Raw genomic sequence first — 19,825 nt, 5'->3', positions numbered from 1 at the left:
TTTGCCACGTTAACTCTGGAAGGCGGGCTTGCGTCTGGGTCACGCTTTTCCATTGGCTGCTGGCAGGGCGGTGGTTTGGAGCGAGGGTAGCACGTTGAACTGAAAGCCGCTCGGTCCAGTACAAGGCCTGCAGTCCGGTGGGAATCTGGGGGCCTGCAGGCCGGTGTCCGGTGGGAATCCGGGGGCCTGGACAGGTGTGGGTCCTTAGGGGATGGATCGCGTGTGGAGTGCGTGGTGCGGGAAGTGCGTCAAAGAGAAAGGGTCGTCACCCCTTTGGGCCCAGCGCATCGTGGTCGCCTGGCTCAGTAGGGCCGAGTGGGATCAGGTGATGGTATATCTGTTCTGTGACGACCATAAATTGCAGCGGTACGCCCTGAACCGCATCACCGTGTGGAGAAGCAGGTATGGAAGCAGGCTCAGCCCTCTTGCAAGCTGGTGGAGCCTCAACTCTTCTTTGTAGGATTCTGATAAAGGCCCTATTCTATAATCTTCTCCTAAATGTCTAACGTCCTTAAGAGTGGTTTGGGCGTTGCCCCTTTCCCAAGAGCCTGGGGGAAAGTCAAGCAGCCAAGTTTTGGTACTAATCCCGTTTGCAGAAAGAAAGAAAGAAAGAAAGAAAGAAAGAAAGAAAGAAAGAAAGAAAGAAAGAAAGAAAAAGAAAGAGAAAGGGAGTGTGCCTCAGCCACCCTCTTGTTAAATCTAGCTTTAACCCTTACATTCTTCCATCTTGGGGAGGATGCTGTAGGGACCAGCGTTGCCGAGCCAGGGTTTAAGGAGTAGGTTAACAACCTAGGGTGTATTTCTGACTTGAATTGAGCTGGGGTGGGGGTGCTTACTAACAAAACCACGTTTGAATGGGGCGCCTCAGTCCAGTTGGTAAGATTGGGGAGCAAAGGATAAGGTCTTCTCTAACTGAATGAGTTGAAGTTGTAGAGTGAAAGAAAGAGGTATGTCCACATTTAATTTTTGGTTGATTGCCTAGCAGTTAGGTGTCCTTTGTATACCCTAGCCAGCCTCTCATGCGCTGTATACTATTGGATCCTAGGGACATTATCCTCCCCCTTCCCACTTGATTTGTGTCCTGTCATGCACTCTTGAGCCAGTTCAGTTATATAATTGGAATAACTTACAGCAACCTAGGTTCTGAGGGGGAGGGTGGATCAGGGTAAGGGACCTTTGTGATGGTGCTGGATTGTGGCCCTTTAGGTTAGGCAACGAACTTCCCCTGGCAGTGGCTTCTACTGCTGACCTGGTACGCTGTAAGCTCATGGATGTAACTGGTGGCTTGGGCACTGATGAACTTAGACTGCTCTATGGCATGGCGTTGGTCAGGTAAGATCTACAGGGGTAGGAGTGGGGGTGGGTAGAGGAATGGGGGTGGGGGTACACTTGATAAGCAAAGCTTGGCTTTACGTGCTACCTGAAACAAAAAGTCCCATGTGTCCCTCTGTATGGGTCACGCTGTGGTTGTTTGATTTGACAGCTTTTGGTACACCCTGTCAACACACATTCCTCTTTTTTTTTTCCTGAGAGCCTTCTATCCTCCATTTTTCTTTCCTTCTTTTTCTGGAATGTGGGGTAGAGGTGGTTTAGACCAAGTGATCTCAGTAAATCTCTTCCAGCTTTGACAATTTAATTTTTTTTCTTACCCTTTACCCAGATGAACTTCTCTGAATGGTTTGATGTCCTTGGCTATGACTTAATGTGGACTTTTCAACCCTTCCCTAATATATACCTAGCACCATCATGTTCCCCTTTTGTCCATGAACACTGAAAGGTTGCTGAGTTGAAGTGGACACATGGGCAGGGAATTCCTGATTTACAAAGTAATTCAGAGTGATTCTAGCTGTTTCATACACATCAGGAAAAAGGCTGCCACTGAATTTTCTCATCTGTTGAAGTCTGTTCATCTCCTGCTGTTTCCTTTGTGTGCATTGAGGTCCTCCCTAATTCTTTGTATCTTATCCATCATTTAGGTGGGCTCCCCATATTTGATGTAGGCAGTCTTTTGTTTTAGCATTTATAAAATATTATCTAGCATAGTATGTTATGTCGTGCCATGAATATTTATCCTAGACTGACCTCTTCAAGGCCAGAGCAGTTTCTTATTCATCTGTATGGCTTCAGTACAGGGCAGACATCCCTGTGCTGGCTGATACCAGTCATAAGAACAAGACAGAACAGTTATTGGAAAGGTTGTAGAAATGCAAGGTGTCAGTAACTCAGCAAGGTATTTTGAAGCCCTACTGGTTTGAGTAAAACAGTTCCTTGGGCTATGCCACTTATTTCTTCCCCAACCCCAGGTTTGTGAATCTCATTTCCGAGAGGAAGACAAAGTTTGTCAAGCTCCCTCTCAAGTTCCTGGCTCAGGAGGTGTGTATGACAAAATTGCCTTACTAAATGGGGCATGGGGTGATGTGGGCATGCAGTCAGACTAGCTCATCCCACCACTACCAGCCAAGCCAAGCAAGAACCCCAGAGCCTCAGCCTCCAGCTTGAAAGTAGCAGACTTGCTCCCTTGCTCATGGCTGCTATTTTCAGTGGCTTGGCCTTTCCAGCTTGTTTGGAGTAGGCCAGTGAAGCTAAGGCACTGGAATGCTCCACTGGGTGAGGACAAGAAAGAGGTGGCAGTCACAATGCCTGCCTTCTGGGAGCTGGCAGTCTGAGGCAGGAGATAAACTCAACCAATCAGCATGAAAATGCCTGACATTCCTGTCCTGAGTATGTGAGGTGTGTAGAGGCCCAGAGGGCAGGCAGGTTCTCAGTCATCAAGAGAACTTCCTGAAAAGGGGTATGGGAGAGAGGGAGGAAGGATAAAGGGTACCCAAGGATTCAGACTAATACAGACAAGGCAGAGGAAGGCTGGGGGTGATTGTTAATGCCCATTCATAGGAATCTCTTTATTGGAAGAGGGTCACTGGTGGTTGGGGGAGGCAGATATCTTTCCTGATTTTCAAGATCATCTACACAGAGTAAAAAGAATAAGGAGACCTTGTTTATAATCTTGGCTCTGCCACTAAGACTGGAACCTCATCAAGACCTCAATGTCTCTGTCAAATGCAGGGAGGCCAGGCTAATTCATCTCTGTGGTCCCTTCCAACTTTAATATTGTCTGATTTCTGTACTCACACTTCCCTCACAATCAGGTAAACATTCCGGATTGGATTGTTGAACTTCGCCATGAGTTGACTCACAAGAAAATGCCCCATATAAATGACTGCCGCAGAGGTGAGACTTCAGGAAGTATATCTATCATAGTTAAGTCCAGGAGCCTGGACTGGGTGGCACTGTGGGGAGAGGGAGAAGGAGGAGGGTCTTTAACTGGTGTCAGAGCCAGAACTAGGGAGAGGCAAGTGAAGCACTTGTTTTGGGCACAAATTTTAAGTGGGTGTCAAAAGCTCAGTAATTGAATTAAATAACATTTTAATGTGGAAAAACCCACAATGAACAAAATATCAAAAAATTAAGTAAAGACAGGATTACCATTACTCATTTTTCCTTTTGCTTCAGACTCCACTATGGCTTGGCAGGATGCTATTCTGATCCTGTTTTGATATCTTGGTTACTTTAATTTTTGGCATGCCCTTAAATTTTTTGCCTAAAGGGGAATGGAAGGCAGGTTGAGAGGTGTGAGCCATCAAATGTCATGAACCCAGAGGTTCTTTAGACACCCCATCCTAACTGATTCAGCCTAGCCCTGTCATGTTGGGGAAACTGAGATCTAGAAAAGAGAAGAGACTCAGCCAAGGCCATGTAACTAGCTAGTGGGTCTGGGTCCCTATTCTCTCGCTTGCCAGCCCTATGTTATTTTTGGCATCCCATCTCTAATACTGGTATTAGTTTCTTCTAGGAAAGTTGCTGGTGAGCATGAGAAAGCAAAGAACAGGGAGATAACCCAGAGCAAGAATGGTTGCTTCTAGATATTTGAGATGTGTGCCTTCTTAGAGTTAAGCCTCTTCCCTGGGGTCTTCCCATAATGCTTATGAGACTGGGGGCCTGCTAGGAGCTGTTTGCCTATGGCTAGTCATATGACACTTCCTTTCTTCCTCCCCTTGTTTAGGTTGTTATTTTGTTCTGAATTGGCTCCAGAAGACGTACTGGTGCCGCCAACTGGAGAATAGCCTGAGAGAAACCTGGGAGTTGGAGGAGGATAGGGAAGAGACAGATGAAGAAGACCAAGAGGAAGATAAAAACATTGTTGTTGATGACATCACAGAACAGAGAACAGAGCCTAAGGATAAGGGGAAAGGTGCAGAACTGGATGTCAGGGTTGATGGAAACAGTGAAAGCAACAAAGAGGTTGATTCACATTGGGAAAAGGCTCTGAGACATAAAGAGCTATATGGTAGGTGTCCTTGGGGGGCAGAGGCAGTATAGAGGGGCTCAAGAGTCTGGAAGGCTCAGACTTAGGGTTGACACTGGTTATTTCCCTGGCTCAGCAAATCCTCTGGGGTTGTAGTGAGTTTTAGCTTAAAAAAGTTACTGTCACATACCATTTCTCTTGAACCCTGTGAAGTAGGAGAGGCAAGAATTCTAGTTCCAAATTTACAACTCAAGAAATAAGGTGAGAAGGACTCACAGTCCCATGAGGAATAGAGGGCTGGGCTGCCCTATCTTTTCATACTCTGTTTTCAGAAAGAGCCCGAGAACTGCTGGTATTATACGAAGAGGAGCAGTTTAAGGTAAGAAAGCACCCTTGACTTTGTGTATTTTCATTTGCCCCAGCCATTTCTTACTTCTTGCCAGCTTCCTGAGAGAAATCCTGAGAAGGGATTTGAAAGAAAAGTGGCAGAGCTTGAGGGAACTTCTCAGAAAGAGAAAGGGGGGAACTAGGAAGGAAACAAGAGAAGCAGAATACAGTTTGTTGACCCTTCACACCGATGGAAGAGAGCAGATGATGGAAGTTTGTGGATATCTGCCCCACTGGGTGGTAGGGAACAACTGGGCATAGGTGGTTGCATAGTCCTGCAGTACTGCAGCTGATAAGCATATGGCACCCAGGAACTTTCCTAGATCAGGTGAACTTGAGGGTTGCTATTTTAGCAGGAAGGAAGGTAGCTTAGAAACCATTCAGCTTGACCCTTTTCACAGATGAAGGAATTGAAACCACAGATTAGTGAAGGGACTGGCCCCAGGTCACATATGTAGTTAGCGATAGAACCAGAATTCGAATCTTGGTCATCTGATTCCCTTTCTTCCATAACCTATTGCTTCCCCTAATTCCTGGGCCCAATTGTCTCTGGCCCAATTCCAACAAAATGCCCCACTGTACATCTCAGTATTGGGGTGTCTGGTGATTGGGAGCCACAGGAAATTCAAGAGGAGGAGGGAGATGGAAGAAGAAAATAAAGTCTGGCATTTGAAGGTCAGGATAATTTTAATTGTGGGGTCAGTAAGGGAGTTGTGGTCCTACCCCTGAAGGGAGGTACTGAGAGGTCCTATGGGAAGGGATCCTTGAAGGGTGGGAGAGGGTTGCCTGGCTGAACCACCTTTCTCATGGTAACCTCTTTGCTGGCAGGTGCTTGAGAAATTTAGGTATTTACCTCAAGCTGTTAAGGCATGGAACAACCTGTCTCCACCTGTAGAATGCATCCTGGCAGAGCTCAAGGGCATTACATGTGAGAACAGGTGTGTAACTAGATAATTAGGGGCTGCCTACTCTAGCTGCCTCACTGAAATAGGTTTCCATATCCCAGCTTGCCAACTTCTGCTATAAGGAAATCGTAGGGATAATCCTGATCCCCTGTGGGGTGACCTGTGTTCTGCATGACCCCCTTCCCTTGGCCCTCCCAGCTACCAGGGAGAGATTGCCTGCTCTGAATCACTAAAATGACCAGAGACAGGAATGTCTGCTGTCATCAGTCCCCTGGCCAGCTTTGTTCCTCTGTGTCAAGTGGCATGTGGAGCTCTGGGCAAGTAGGAAAAGCCTTTCATCTCTTTACCACTTCACTGTCTAGCCTTTGTCCAACTTTGAGGTATAAGATATGGTGGGCACTGCAGATCTTTTTGAACTGCAATCAGGGAGTATTAATCCCTTGAATAGTTGTGGTTAGGGGAACAAAGGAGAGGCCTTCCCAGGGTCTGGCTCTTTGAAAGAGTAAGTCCTTCCCTGCTCAGTGTGGCCATGAGCCTTCTTTCCCCCCTACCTTCAAAATACTTCTCAGTTCAATCCAGAGCAGACAAACAGTGTCTATCCATTCCTTTCCTACCTAGTTCTTGGCTCTTGCTACCTAAATTCACCTGGAAAGGACTTTGGGGAACCTTCCACTAAGGACCAATGAAAGCATTGCTAGGCCTTCCAAACTAGGAAGAGTTGGAAGAAATATGGGATGGAACAGAGTATTAGAAAGGTTGTATATGTGGTAGGGTGGGCCTGGGTGGGAGCCTGCAGTGGAGGTTGGGATTGCCCTGAGAGTCTTCTTCATTCCCAGGATATTACTAGTTCCAAAGATGTTTTATCAGTGTCTGCCCACCCTAGGTTTCTTGGCACCCTTCAGCACAGGCCACCCAGCAGCTGGGACAACTATTCCTGTACTCTGTATTGTAATGTCTGCCTGGTTATGCTGAGCAGGCAATTGGCTGGCTGCTTTAAGTGCTTTTCCTGGATACTGACCTGAGGAGGTGGGAGATGGATGGAAGGATATCCCTTTCCACCTCAAGCCTGGTGGAGGGAGGGATCTGAGCATGACAACATGATCTGACAATGCTTCTGGGCATTGAGTCACCTTGGGAACTCATGTTCCACCTCTAGGCCTGGTCAGCTAGGGGAACCTCTCTTGGAGAAACTGCTCGCTCAGGAGAATACAGCTGGCTGTTGTTGGTTTCACTTTTAGCTACATGAGGTGAAAGCTGTACTTTCAACCTCTATAACTTAGTTCTAGGTTCTTGAGGTCCCTGGGATTAAGGATTATGTTTACTCCAGCAACTGAGTCCCCAAAGCTTCTGTTTCTAGGATCTGAAAGAGGGCAACCATGTAGAAGAGGAAGGATAAGAGACTGGAGGACTGTCAAGAGAAACAAAAAGACTGAGTAGTAGCTAAAGTCTAAAAGCCCTTGACTCTGTGACCTTAGTCATTTAACTCTCTGTGGGCCTGGGACTTTTCTCCATCTGTGTTTTCAGGCTTGTTCAGCTGCTACTGCCCTCATTATGGGCATTAGATCAGCATGTGCTTGGTAAATGTTTGTTCAGAACCCACTGATCCCAGTCTCTGACCCATCCTCTGTCCCAGAAGGCTGAGGCATGAGATCCAACTGTCAGTTACCTTTGCTTCCCCCGTGCTGCTTTGCCCACCTGAGTCAGAGGCATAAGGTGCCTTGGGAGTGGGTGGGGGGTAGAAGAGGGTCTTCTCTCTGCTTAGTTGGCTTAATTGTCATCTTGCTTCAGGGAGGCTGTGTTGGATGCTTTTCTGGATGATGGCTTTCTTATCCCCACATTTGAACAGTTGGCAGCTTTGCAGATAGACTATGAAGGTATGGTCCTGGGGGCTTACTTCAGTCTTAGAGTACTGTGTTTACTGGTGGCTAGGTGGCCCAAGGCTGTTTCCTGCCATTCCATAGCCTCTGGAAGCCTGTCTCAGACAAGCAGGACAAGTAGCCCCACTGATACTCAGTTTCTGGGCTACTCTTAGGTGGCCTGGAATTGGGTGGGGTGGATGGGATGGGATGGAATAAGATGGGATGGGATGGGATGGGATGGGATGGGATGGGATGGGATGGGATAAGTCTTAATGTTATTATTGTGCTATGTTAATTGTGATTTAGTCGCTTGCTAGTGAGCTAGAACAGCAGAACTGGAAGGGCCTTGTGAGGTCATCTAGTTCAACATCCTCATGTTACAGATGGGCAGACTGAGGTCCAGAGAGGGGAAGGTACTGACCCAAAGTTACACAGTGAGTTATTGACAAAGCTGAAGCTAGAACCAGAGCTTTTTTTAAATACTCTGTTTTGAATCAGTTGGTTGCCAGATACTAACTGGTTTCTCTCCTTGCTGTTCTACTCTTCTCTTTCTGTTCTCTGGTGGCAACTCTGTTGTTGGTGGGCCCCCCTCCTCCCTCTCTCTCTTCCCCTTCCTCTACACCTTCTCTCTCCCTCTCATTTTCTTCTTTCCTCCCTGCCTTTTTCCCTCTCCTCCCTCCCGGTCTCCCATCGGCCCCTGCCTCCCCTTTCCTTATCAACCTATGTCCCTCACAAACCAGAAAACATGGACTTGAGTGACATCCTGGTGCCAAAGCCGTTTTCTCAATTCTGGCAGCCCCTGCTCAGGGGTCTGCACTCCCAGACCTTCACGCAGGCCCTGCTAGAGAGGATGTTCTCCGAGCTGCCAACCTTGGGGGACAGTGGGATCCGGCCCACCTACATCCTCAGATGGACCATTGAACTGATTGTGGCTAACACCAAGACTGGTGAGAGAGTCTGGCCCTAGTCTCAGGGCCTAACACAGCCCAGGCAGGAGCATCTGCCATTGTTCTCAGCTCTCAGCTGAATAGCACCAGGCTGACACATTTCTTGTTAAATGTTTAGGCTTGCCCAGGAGGGCACCACAATAGCAGTGGACAAATCTTGTAGCTTTTTTTTTTTCACAGGGCCAACTAAACTCGGTCTGGGGCACAAGGGCCTAAATGCTTGAGCAATTGGGAGGAATAGAGTGGGGAGTCTGGGGGAATAGGAAGAGACAGAGCCAAGCTTTTAAAAGTACAAGGTTGGGTGGGGGGCTTACTTTTTCCTTCTCCTCAAACCCTCTCTTCTCTGTCAGGACGGAATGCCCGCCGATTTTCTGCAAGCCAGTGGGAAGCAAGAAGGAGCTGGAGGCTATTCAACTGCTCTGCTTCCCTTGACTGGCCCCGGGTGGTTGAGTCCTGCTTGGGCTCACCTTGCTGGGCTAGCTCCCAACTCCTTCAGCTGTAAGTGTCTTGAATTCCATCTGGTAAGAGGGTGAGGCCCTGGCCTCAGGGCCACACAGCCCTAGGGTGGCAGAGTTGGACAGGGCTCTTGCAAAAGACTCTGAATCCCATTCCCCTCCTACTAACAGGTGGGAGATCTGAGTCCCAGATAGGGGAGGGGCATGGTATTCTTGCCTAAGGTCACACAGCTTAAGACCTGGCTGAACTGAGTCCAGTATGAGAATGAATGAGATAATATATGCCCCCTTCCGCCCCCAGAGTGCTTAGCACAGTGGCCTGTACAGAGTAAGTGCACAATAAATGGTAGCTGCTGTTTATTACTGAACGCAGTCTTCTGACTCTGAGCCCAGTGCTGTTCTCTTTTGTTATGCCTCTCCTTTGTGTGCCTTCCATAGGTGCTTACTGATTTTCAGTGGCTTCCTATTGCCATCCTCTAGGCTTCTTAGCCTGACATTCAAACATCTTTCAGATTCTGCCCCAACCTATCATGGTAACCATACCTCCTGTATTCCCCTTTACCCAGTCCACCCTGGGTGCTATAGTCAAACTGAATATTGCACTGGTTCCTATAAATACCTGTGGTTGTCTCCCTTTCCTTTTCTCTGTCATATTCTGACCCTGAGTCACTTCCCTCATACTCATGGAAGCCTTTAGCACACAATTATCTTCTTGCTTTCTGGAGCAATATCTGTTTCATTTGAGTGTCTCATCTGATACTCTTCAGCTCTTCAACTCTAGTGACCTTCATTTTCCACTACACTCAGCAACCCATTTCCATCATTCAGAGCTCCTCTTCCTCTGAAACCTGACATCCCAACATTCTTCTCAGTGACCATAACCTCTTGACCTTCATTTTCTCATCCTTGCATCCCATGATGTTAGCCCTCTGCCTGCATCCAGACCTCCATTCCTCCATTTCCTCTCTCCCTCAACCTTGCTTCCCCTCCATCCTATCTTTTGTTCATTGCTTCAACCACTCATGATCAGGACCCTCTGCTCTGCCCATCCTTTGGTGTACCTGACTTGCAAACCCCTGAGCTGGGATTGATCTGATTCACTCTGCTTCCCCATTCCTCAGCCTGGGTAGCTGAGCTCTGCTGGAAAAAACCACATATCACTGTGGAATGATGCCATTACAGCAGTATGATTTTTAATCTCAGGCAGGCCTCAGTTCAGCTTGTCTGAACTGTTCTCTTTTACTTGTTCTCTGCCCACTTTCTCTCCCATTTCCCCACTTTTCTAAACCCTTACCACTGACCTCAAGCCCCTCCCCCTCTCCCATTTCACCCCAGCTTCCTCAAGCACAGGAAAACATCCAGGAGGGCCCCCTCAACCTGAGGTCCAATCCTCGTGAACTAATCTGCGGCTACATTCAACCATCTTGCTAATCTTGGGATGAGGTGGCTTTGTCCCACCTCAAAGCCTGCTCTTCCACCTGTGCCCTGGAGCCACCTCTGCCAGCATCTCTGGGCCCTTACCCCTGCCTCTCCTTTGCTCTACTCACTCTTAATCTTCAACCTATGAACATGCCTTGGGTTTTTTTTTTTCATCTTAAAACAGTAGTAACACAAGCAAAATCTCCTTTGACCCTGCATCCTTGTGTTGGGTTATTACCAGCTTATCACTCCTTCCTTCCCTCATCAAAACATCTCAAAAGAGTAGTCTATACTCAATAGTCTTGATTTCCTCACTACCCTCTTATTCCTCAACCTGCTATAATTTGACATTTACTCCCAAAACTGCTTCGACCTCCAAATTACCAAATCCAGTCAACTCTTGTCTGTTGCTGCATTATGGCTATTTACTACTCCCTTCTTAAAATGCCTGTGCTGTTTTCCTAGTTCCTATAAAGTACCAAGGCCCAAATCTCTTTAGTCCTGGCCTTACCCCCAAGATCCACCCTCCTATATTTGACTGTGTGTCAGACATGTCCCCGTGGATAGCCCACAGGCCAAAAGAGAATTGGTTATTTTATTCCCAACCCAATCCTGAAGTAATCCTCTTCTGCTCCCTATCTTCACTACATATGCTGTCATGCTGACTTCAAAATCTGAGATTTTGTGTTACCATCTCTACTTACCATAGTGTTTCCTTCCCTTTATCAGACTTAAGCTTTTCAAAGGTAAGGGCTCTGTATTAGCCATCTGTGCCCTAACACACCATGTAGATCCAGGTCCTAAATAGGCCTCAGTAAACATTCTTGAACTAAACTATACTCTGCTGTCTCATTGACAGCAGTGCTGTCTTTGGTGGGAGCTAACTCTGTGCCTGGGGACTAATTGAAGTGGGAGTCTGGATGCCAAGACCCTCTTAGTCCCCTGATCCCTCCATTGAGTGAGCAAGTCTTTCTTGAAACCTGATGGCATTGGTACAGTGGTAGCTTATAAGAAAAAAAAAATGTGGCTTTATAGAGAATGTCAGCCAGGACAAGACCTCCAGGAGATGGAACTGAACCAAACAGCTAAATTGACAGATGTGTGTGCTCTAAAGAGAAGTGATATGGATGGGTGGGACACTGGGAGGAGAACCAAAAAAGTTTGGAGGGTTCAGGAAAGCATGACAGTGAGGGCATTTGAGAAATTCCAACAGGAAAAAGAATAAACAAAGTTTCAAAGTCTAGAAAGACCATGGCATGTGAATGTAATGGGGGGAGGGAATGAAAAGACCAGCATGCGGAGGTTTGGATAGGTGGCCTTTAAGGTACTTTCCAATCCTAAGTGCCTGCAGAGTGGAAGCTGCTGGTCTTGGAGAAGTCTGGACCACAGAGATCTTCTCCCAATCCAGGCATACCAGAGGGATTCAACACATACCAGCAGTAACCGCAACTTACTTGGGTACGACTCCTTGTGCACAGATTCTGCGTTTCCAAGATAATCAGTGAATCTAGTCCTAATCACCCAATACACAGATTGAGACACAGGATTACCCTAGCTATTATGCTGCAAGTCAGTGGTAAGTCTGCAAGTCAGAACTGGGACCAGAATCCAGATATCCTGTCCTTACTCCTGTCTCTTTCTACACTGAATGTTCCATTAGATTGCACAATTGCAAAAAGTATGTATTAGTAGGCACATACAGAACTTGGCTTTGTTTTCCTGAGAGGAAAAAAATAAAAGATACCACTGGCAAATAACTGTCAGACATGGTGCTGTGCTTTTTGTAGAAGCAATATCATGTGACACAACAGTCTTCTTATTTGCTAAGAAAGACATTGAGACGCTGAGGAGTGAAGTAACTTATCCAAAAGTCACACAGTTTGTTGATGGTGGGACAGAGTCCAAAATCCACATTCTTTCCACAACCTGACCTATGACCAGGCAAACCTGAGGAGAGAGATGCATTGTAAGATTGATATCACCCCCACACTTCAGTGGTTAGACTAGACAGCTTGAGATAGCATGTGGGTAATGATAAACAGTGGTGATACAGCATCTTGCCAATATCAAGTGCCTGGGAATATTCATTATTAAGCATACTAATGGACCACAGTGAGTTTCTCTCTGGCTTTTCCTCCAAAAATGCTGGAAACTTTTTAAAGTTTTTATTTATTTTTATTTTTTTTGGAGACAGAGCAAGAGCATGAGCACAAGTGGGGGAGGGGCAGAGAGAGAGAGGGGGATAGAGGGTCTGAAGTGGGCTCTGTGTGCAAAGCAGAGAGCCTGATGTGGGGCTCAAACCCATGAAGCACGAGATCATGACCTGAGCCAAAAGGAGATACTTAACCCACTGAGCCACCAAGGTGCCCCAAGGCTGGAAACTTTTTAAGAACTTCTCCCAGCCAGCTGATATCAGTTCAGTTTGAGCCAGTGTCCTCTTGGAGTAATGAAATTAGCCATGCAGAAAGGGTGTCCCAGTAGAGTCACTAGTCCCCAGCCCTACCCCTAGTGACCAGAGATCATATGTGGTCAAATAGCCTGCTGAGCATATGACAACCTCCATGAATGACCCACAGTTCACAAACTCAATACCCCTAGAAGGAAACTATTTGTCCACTCCATGCCTTCAGCAGTGACCAGGTGCCTGGTTCTATATGAGGCTGTACAAGGGATGTTGATCCTCTTCCTCCCCAGGAGCTCTCCTTCCTTTTGGCTCTGTGTCTGTTGGTTTTGCTGTTTGCACCATCCTTTATGTGCACAGTATCATCATCTTTAACTCCCCTTTGCCCAACTCCTACCATCCGGCCACCAAACCCTACTCTGTCTGTCTTTCATGGCTTCTCTCCCTCTCATCTCCATAGTCAGTGCCCTAGGTCAACCCTCACTCGCTCCCTGGTCTCCCTGTCCTCAGGCTTCCCCATCTAGTCTATCTTCCACATGGCCATCCTCTACACAGGCACCATGGTGATCTTCAGAGGTGGAGCCATCAGCTGTGCATAGAGTCATCAGGTGACCCCCTGTGCCCAACATGCACATTTAACCTTTGCAGTCTTCTTTTTCTCCCACAGCTCCCCAGCACAGCCCTTCCCCTGGAGCAAAGCTACTCCCGCTACATGTACCCAGTACAGTGTGCTCACTTTTGTCTCTGTATAAAGCCCTCCCTTGATCTTTCCTGCCCTCCTTGTGCTCTCTGCCTCTCTTCAGCTATTGTAGTGCCCAAGGTCTGCAGTGCTCATGTGGCCTCCCCACCCCACATCTTGCTTTGTCTTGTCAACCACTGACTTTTTTTCTTTTCCTCCATTCCAGGTTGGGCTGTAGTTGTTCCTGAAAAGGGATCAAATTTTGTATTCCATGTATAAGTTGCTCAGCACACTTCCAGGCATATCTTTGAAGCTCAGGACAAATTGCTCAGCTAAGCCATTGGAAGAGAGGGATCTGCCATTCCCATGTCCAGCCCTGTAGGTCTACTGCCTAGTTTGTGTATTTACACAGCATTTAGTACAGACTAATAGCTATCATTTATTACATGCCCACTCACTGTGTGCTAGGCACTATGCCAGGCATTCTATGTGAACTATCTTATTTACTCTTCCCAACAACCCTTTAAGTCAAGTGCCATCCTCATTTTACTGAGAATTGAAGTGAGCTACAGAGATGAATCACAGAGCTTGTTCAGGGTCCCTGGGCCCTTTCTGTTTTTGTATGTTCTTCTGCACTGCCTTTCAGAGGCAGGTCTGGAAACTCAAGAGACCAACTTCAAACCATGTAGTATTGGGGTATAAAGTGACTTGAGATTTTGAATCTTTCTTACCCCACCCCTCCCTTTGCTCAGTGTCTTCAAAGCCATGGGACAGGTCCTGCCAGATGAGGAGCAGGAGAAGCTGCTGCGAATCTGTTCCATTTACACCCAGAGTGGAGAAAACAGCCTAGTACAGGAGGGCTCAGAGGCCTCCCCCATTGGGAAGTCTCCATATACACTGGACAGCCTGTATTGGAGCTTCAAACCAGCTGGTTCCAGCTTTGGATCTGAAGAACCCCAGCAGCAGGAGGAGCAGGGAAGCCTTAATGATCTCCAGAAAAATGAAGAGGAGAAAGAGGTATTGGAAAATCAGGTGGAGGAAGAGGAAGAGGAAAACGATGACCAGAAGTGGGATGAGGAGGAGGATGAAGATGATGATGATGAAGAGGAGGAGGAGGAGGAGGAAGAGGAGAGAATGGAAGTGGAGCCTTTCTCTGCTGAGGAGTCTTCCACTGCTGAGAATTCCAGGCTCCTGGCCCAGAAAACAGGAGCTTTACAGGGCTCTGCATGGCAAATTAGCTCTGGTAAGAAGCCTGGTACCCACTTTCTCTCACACCAGTCTTCCTTCTCTGGCTGGCTCTTGAGGTTTCCCTCCACCCTAGAGGAGATGGAAAGTAGCAGAGGTTAGCCAGTATGAGGCAGGTCTGGGAGGCAGTCTGGTGTGTGGGTGGCACCTGGCTTTCTTCCCCTTTAAGACAGTATGTAAGCTTCCAGGCCCTAAGAGCTATCATGCTACTGGATGCTTCATGCAGAGAACACATTCAGAGGGGATGGTGTGGGTGTGGGCACTGAGCAGCAGAACACAGAGGAGAAAGTGAGAGGTGGGTGGATATATATGATTCTGCATTTGTTTTTTGTATGCAGTGATCCAGGAGCAGGTAGACAAATAATGCTTCCTATTTATATGTGAATGTGTATGGACACATGAGGGCTGGGTGGTGATGAGACAGAATTTTGCTGTGTATATGAGAAGGAAAACAGGTATTAAGTTAGAGGAAGTGGAAGGGAAAGCAGAAGAGCGAAAATAAGGAGTGTTGTGGCTTTGGGGTGAGCATACAAGTTAATGGGACAAAGCTTAGAGGGGGAAAGAAAGAATTAGGTGATAAGAAAGTGGGGGTGTATGAATCTGTTCCTGCTAATGGATGTGTTTTGAGTGCCTTTGTTTAGGTTAGGGGATAGGAACCTTGAGGCAGGGAGATCCTGAAGGAAAGAACATTTTGGTGTATATGTGTATACCGTGGAGGCAGGGGTAGATGCAGGGCAGTCAGTATGATGGAACCTGAAAGAGGGAAGGAAAACAGCTGGGACTGGGTGTGGCATAGGGTAGGCATGTTAGGGAACAATAGGGAGAGATGGGGAAGACAGTGAAGGAACTTAGGGGGAAAGGTGGAGCCTTTGCTCTTGTGTGGACATGTGTGGAAGGTCTGGGGGATAAAGGCACTGAGTGCTAGGGGTAGGGGAACATGTTTACATCTGTTTACCTGCCTGCACATGCTGCATATAGAAAGGCATGGTGGCAGAGAACTCCTTAGTACAAGGAGGGCCGTGTTTGGGATCTTTGTAAATACTGAATGGGAGGGGCATTGACATAGGCAGAATTGTATGAGTATGTGAGAAAGAGAGAGTAGGGACTGTGAAGTCATTGTGAAGTGGATGCTATGAATCTGTGCATAGATGTACACATGGTCATGTATGTTTTTGGAAGAAGAGGCAGGGTCACTGAGACCTAAGGGAGACAGAAGGTATCTCTGTGAGGGAGGGGTATCTCTGCAATGAGAGGTGGGTGTATAAAGGTGTGAGAACAGGCAGTGAGACAGCCATCCAGAGGTAGTCTGTGTTGTCACTGAGGGACATGTACACGGATGTCAGGCTAGAGAGGCAGGGGCTATGATGTAGACAGGGTTGGGGGTGCTGCTGATGGGGAGGGGAGGGAAGATGGTCGGGTCAGTGACAGACATGGGGAAAGTGGTCCCTGTGTGCGAAGGCATCTTTGTATTTATAGGGCAACACAGGTCATTAAGATAGGCACAACTTCCTTCCTGGAGAAGAGTCAGGGTGTGTGGTTCTGTGGATAACATAAAAAGCTAGTCCAGAATGCCAGGGCATTATTACAGAGAACTTTTAGGGTACCAAGGAGATGCAGAAGGCCTGAAATTGGACCTACTTGGAGGAGCTCATGAAGGCTTTGCTTGAAAACACTGGATGCACCAGTGTAAGGATGGGGATGAGGCTTTACTATAATACTATGTAGAGGGTGTTTAAGTGGTAGGACAGAGGGGGTGGGTTGTGCCTGATATGGTTTGTTCTAAAGTGGAATTTCTTTGGGGTGGTAGGGGAGTGGTTTATGAAAGTGGAAAGGCAGGATATTAAAGTCTTTTATTCTCCCTCTTTCCATTGCTGCTTCTGTGTGGGCATACACATATTTGGGGATATAGAGACATTAAGATTTCTGGCTTGTATTCCTGTGAATGAGAGGTGTAGGAGGCAGAGTGAAACTGGGAGCACTCATTGAATGGAGGGTCAGTCTATATGCCTAAGTGTGTATACTTAGGTGGCAGTGGGGTGTGGGATATGCAATAAGACACCCCTTTCCTAGGTAAGGGATGTTCTGTGTGTGTATATCTGGGGGCAGTAAGACCTTGCAAAGGGACGGGGGGAGTATAATACCTCTGAGAGAGAGTACACTCTGAGGTGGGGTGTGTGTGTGTGTGTGTATCTATCTAAATGCAAGGCCACTAAGAAATGTGGCATTCAGACACGTTGGGGGTGGGGATTGTGTGTAGATGTGCAGGAAATCTAGGCCTTTCACATACTCTTGAGGTATCTGGGTTTGGGGATGTGGTGTGGGAATTCTGGAGTATCCAGACTCTCCAGAATATATGTGTGTACAGAGCAGGTGAGAAGTTGAGGCAGTGATACAGCCAGGTCTGAAGAAGTTGTTCTTGTCTATGTCTATGTTGGGGACATATCTGGGGAGGTGGGAGAACAAATATGTTTTTATTTGTGTGCATGGCATGTGTGGACTTGGGAGTAGGTTGTGGTGGCATGTGTGGGTATGTGTGAACACATAGAGGGGATAAGGGCAATGAAGAGTGAATAGCCGAGTATGGAAGGGGTGGGGAGTGTGAAGGTAGAGAGGAGCTCATGAGAAATGATGGAGACAGGAGTGAGGCTGGACATGCACAGAAATCTCATGCTGAGAGGCTAATTGAAATGGGTGGGTAGACCGTGTAGTTAGGCCTGTACACCACTCTGAGAACTATCTAATCAACCCACTTTTACTTCCTCCCTTGGCTTCACAGAAGATGTACGATGGGATACCTTTCCCTTAGGCCTAATGCCAGGTCAGACTGAGGACCCAGCAGAGCTTATGCTGGAAAATTATGACACCATGTATCTTTTGGACCAGCCTGTGCTAGAGCAGCGGCTGGAACCCCCAACATGCAAGACTGGGTGAGTGCCAATGGCAGCAGGAATTCTTATCCCTTTCTCTGCCTCCTGCAGGAGGGAGGGAGGGAGGGAGGAAGGGAGAGACACAAAGCAAGATGGGTGGGGAAGGTAGCTTCCCCCAGTCAGGGCCTAAGTGAGTGATGGATAAGCTCCAGTCCCTGGCTGGGCATTTTCCAGGATTCCCAGTCCCTAGTTGGTGGTGGGGGGCGAGGTTGGTGGTGGTATTGAGGTAGCCTCACAGAGCTGGCTTGGCACCCCTCTCAGATTGCATCCAGTTTGTGTGTGTGTGTGTGTGTGTGTGTGTCTGCTGGTAACACAAAGGAGCCCGTCCAGAGGGCTTGTACATTCTGGAATGCGGGGCCATTGTGACTGGGAGAATCCTATGAGCACCAGAGAGAGACCTCTGTGGGTCTTCCCCTGTGCTGCCTGCCCACTCCCTGGGAAATGAGCCCGTCTTCCTCTGGACATTCAGGGAGAGGGCTATAGAACCCAGGGGCTGCAGCAACAGGCCAGGGCCAAGACAGTGCTGTGGACTCTCTGTCCTAGGCCAGGGGACAGCAGGCCTCTTAGGAGATGAGGCAGCTGGGAAAACCAGATAGTCTATAGTTGGGAGTGGGGCCCACATGTCTGAGAGACCTCCTCTCCCCTTGAATAAGGCTCAATAAGGTGCTTGATGAGCACCACGGTATCAAGTGTGGGTAGGTAGAGCTGTTAATTCCAAAAGGAAGGGGAGTGGGCCCAGCTCCCATACCTCCTGTAGTAGGGGGGCTTCCTCTGCTGGAGCAAGCATGCCACCCCAGCTGCACCCCTGACTTGACTGTGTGGCCTTGAGCAAGTCCCTTTTCATCTCTGGGCCTCAGTCCCCCTATCTGTAAGATGGTAGACGATGGGTGGGGATGGGACTAGATCATCTCTGAGGGTTTCAGCTGCAGTAGTGTAACCATGGATCTGCCTGAGGGGAGGATGATGGCTTTGCTCTCAGCTGTCACCCTCATCTACCTGGAAGGACCTTTGATCTGCAGGAAGCAGGGGAAATGAGTGTTCTGAGCAGCAGCAGGGAGGGAGAAGGCAGTCCTCTCCCTAGAGTAACCTTGCAATCCTGGGATGGGATCTGGGCCTAGCCCTGTAGCCCAGTCCTGGCCTTGGATGCCTTAACCAGCTGTTGGAGGTGGGAGGGATCCAGCTCAGGGTACTTTGGGCCCCCAAGATGTAAGGCCTTGGAAAAAGACCTGTTAAGGTGGCCACTTTCAATATCTTCCTGGGGTGGGGTGGTTACGGGTCCTCCCTCCTACCTCAACTGAAATAGTTCTGCTTTGATATGGTTTATATACTGGGGCTCTGAATAAAGTTTCATTTGAAAAGTTCTACCCCTTCCCTCCATCTCAATTGAGGGGAAGGCAAAACTATCCCTGGGGCCATCTGAAATAGTTTTTCAGATTTGTTCCATACTCTTCTTTGTAAAACTAGGCAGGAGGGTGGGTCCTTTCCATAGACACACATGCATCAAATACCCTTAGCCCTTCTAGAGCCTAAAGCTGCCTCCTTCCCTGACTGACCCCTCCCCCCTCTCTCCACAGCACCCTTGGCTTGAGCTGTGGCATGGGCAGTGACAACTGCAGCAACAGTAGCAACAGCAGCAGCAACTTGGAGGGCCTTCTCTGGAGCCAGGGCCAGCTGCATGGACTCAAAAATGGCCTACAGCTCTTCTGATACCCATTCTGGTGCAAAGTGTTTATTCAGCCCTGCTGGGGCAACAACCCATTCCTTGCCCCTTTTGTCCCTCACTCCTGCCTTTCTTGTCCCCTTGCTTTTCCCCCAGTGCACTTGACGCTCCATGAAACAACCTGGAAGACAGTCCATATCAGCCGTATCAGCTCAACTTTCCATCAGAGTGGAATTTTGACTGTTTTTTTTTTTTAATTTTGTTCTGAGAAACAATAAAAAACAGTTTTGATGTTTGTTAGATGAGGGGATGTGTGCTGGGACAAACCAGTGTAGTTCTCCCTTTATTCTAGGGGGCGGCAGAGAATGTGGGATCATAACAGGACTTTAAGCAGAAGCTTGGTCCTTTTGCCCCTTGGGCCCACTACCCCTAATCATTTTCACAACCAGGCCCCACTCATACATTCTTCCTGATTCAAACCATTTTCATTTCTGTGACCTGTAGCATGGGTCCAGCTTACTTAGAAGCATTAGGCCCCATAAGCGAGGCATTGGTGTCTATAGAGCCCAGCCAGCATCAGGCGAATCTGCTCAGAACCTCCCTGACAGTGGGAAGATCCAGGCCTTCCTGATGCTACC

General features: G+C 47.9%; 1 protein-coding gene across 4 annotated transcripts; it reads left to right on the top strand.

The window, feature by feature from the left end:
- Window positions 1–22: 22 nt before the first annotated feature.
- Window positions 23–19,487, top strand: LAS1L (LAS1 like ribosome biogenesis factor). 4 transcript variants are annotated; one of them, XM_006944281.5, is made up of 14 exons: window positions 37–402; window positions 1,207–1,332; window positions 2,304–2,373; window positions 3,147–3,228; window positions 4,061–4,249; window positions 4,636–4,682; window positions 5,519–5,628; window positions 7,384–7,469; window positions 7,838–7,888; window positions 8,195–8,401; window positions 8,752–8,899; window positions 14,108–14,598; window positions 17,377–17,527; window positions 19,102–19,487. In XM_006944281.5, exons 1-14 carry the CDS (start codon window positions 212–214, stop codon window positions 19,232–19,234), a joined length of 2,082 nt encoding a protein of 693 aa, XP_006944343.1. In that variant the 5' UTR covers window positions 37–211; the 3' UTR covers window positions 19,235–19,487. The 4 variants fall into 4 exon arrangements, with proteins under 4 accessions (XP_006944344.1, XP_006944343.1, XP_006944341.1 ...); XM_006944279.5 differs by having other exon boundaries at window positions 38–402; window positions 4,061–4,345; XM_006944282.5 differs by lacking the exon at window positions 17,377–17,527 and having other exon boundaries at window positions 23–402; window positions 4,061–4,345.
- Window positions 19,488–19,825: the final 338 nt, after the last annotated feature.

Source organism: Felis catus, chromosome X, assembly GCF_018350175.1.
Source record: "Felis catus isolate Fca126 chromosome X, F.catus_Fca126_mat1.0, whole genome shotgun sequence".
Classification (NCBI taxonomy): domain Eukaryota; kingdom Metazoa; phylum Chordata; class Mammalia; order Carnivora; family Felidae; genus Felis; species Felis catus.
Note: the sequence above shows the minus strand (reverse complement) of the source record. Positions and strands in the feature narration are given on the sequence as shown.

Coding starts and splice junctions, on each gene's coding strand:
- LAS1L (XM_006944279.5), top strand. CDS start 212: ATGGATCGCGTGTGGAGTGCGTGGTGCGGGAAGTGCGTCAAAGAGAAA. Junction 7,889..8,194: donor TACTGACCCAAAGTTACACA/GTGAGTTATTGA, acceptor CTCACAAACCAG/AAAACATGGACTTGAGTGAC. Junction 17,528..19,101: donor CCCCCAACATGCAAGACTGG/GTGAGTGCCAAT, acceptor CTCTCTCCACAG/CACCCTTGGCTTGAGCTGTG.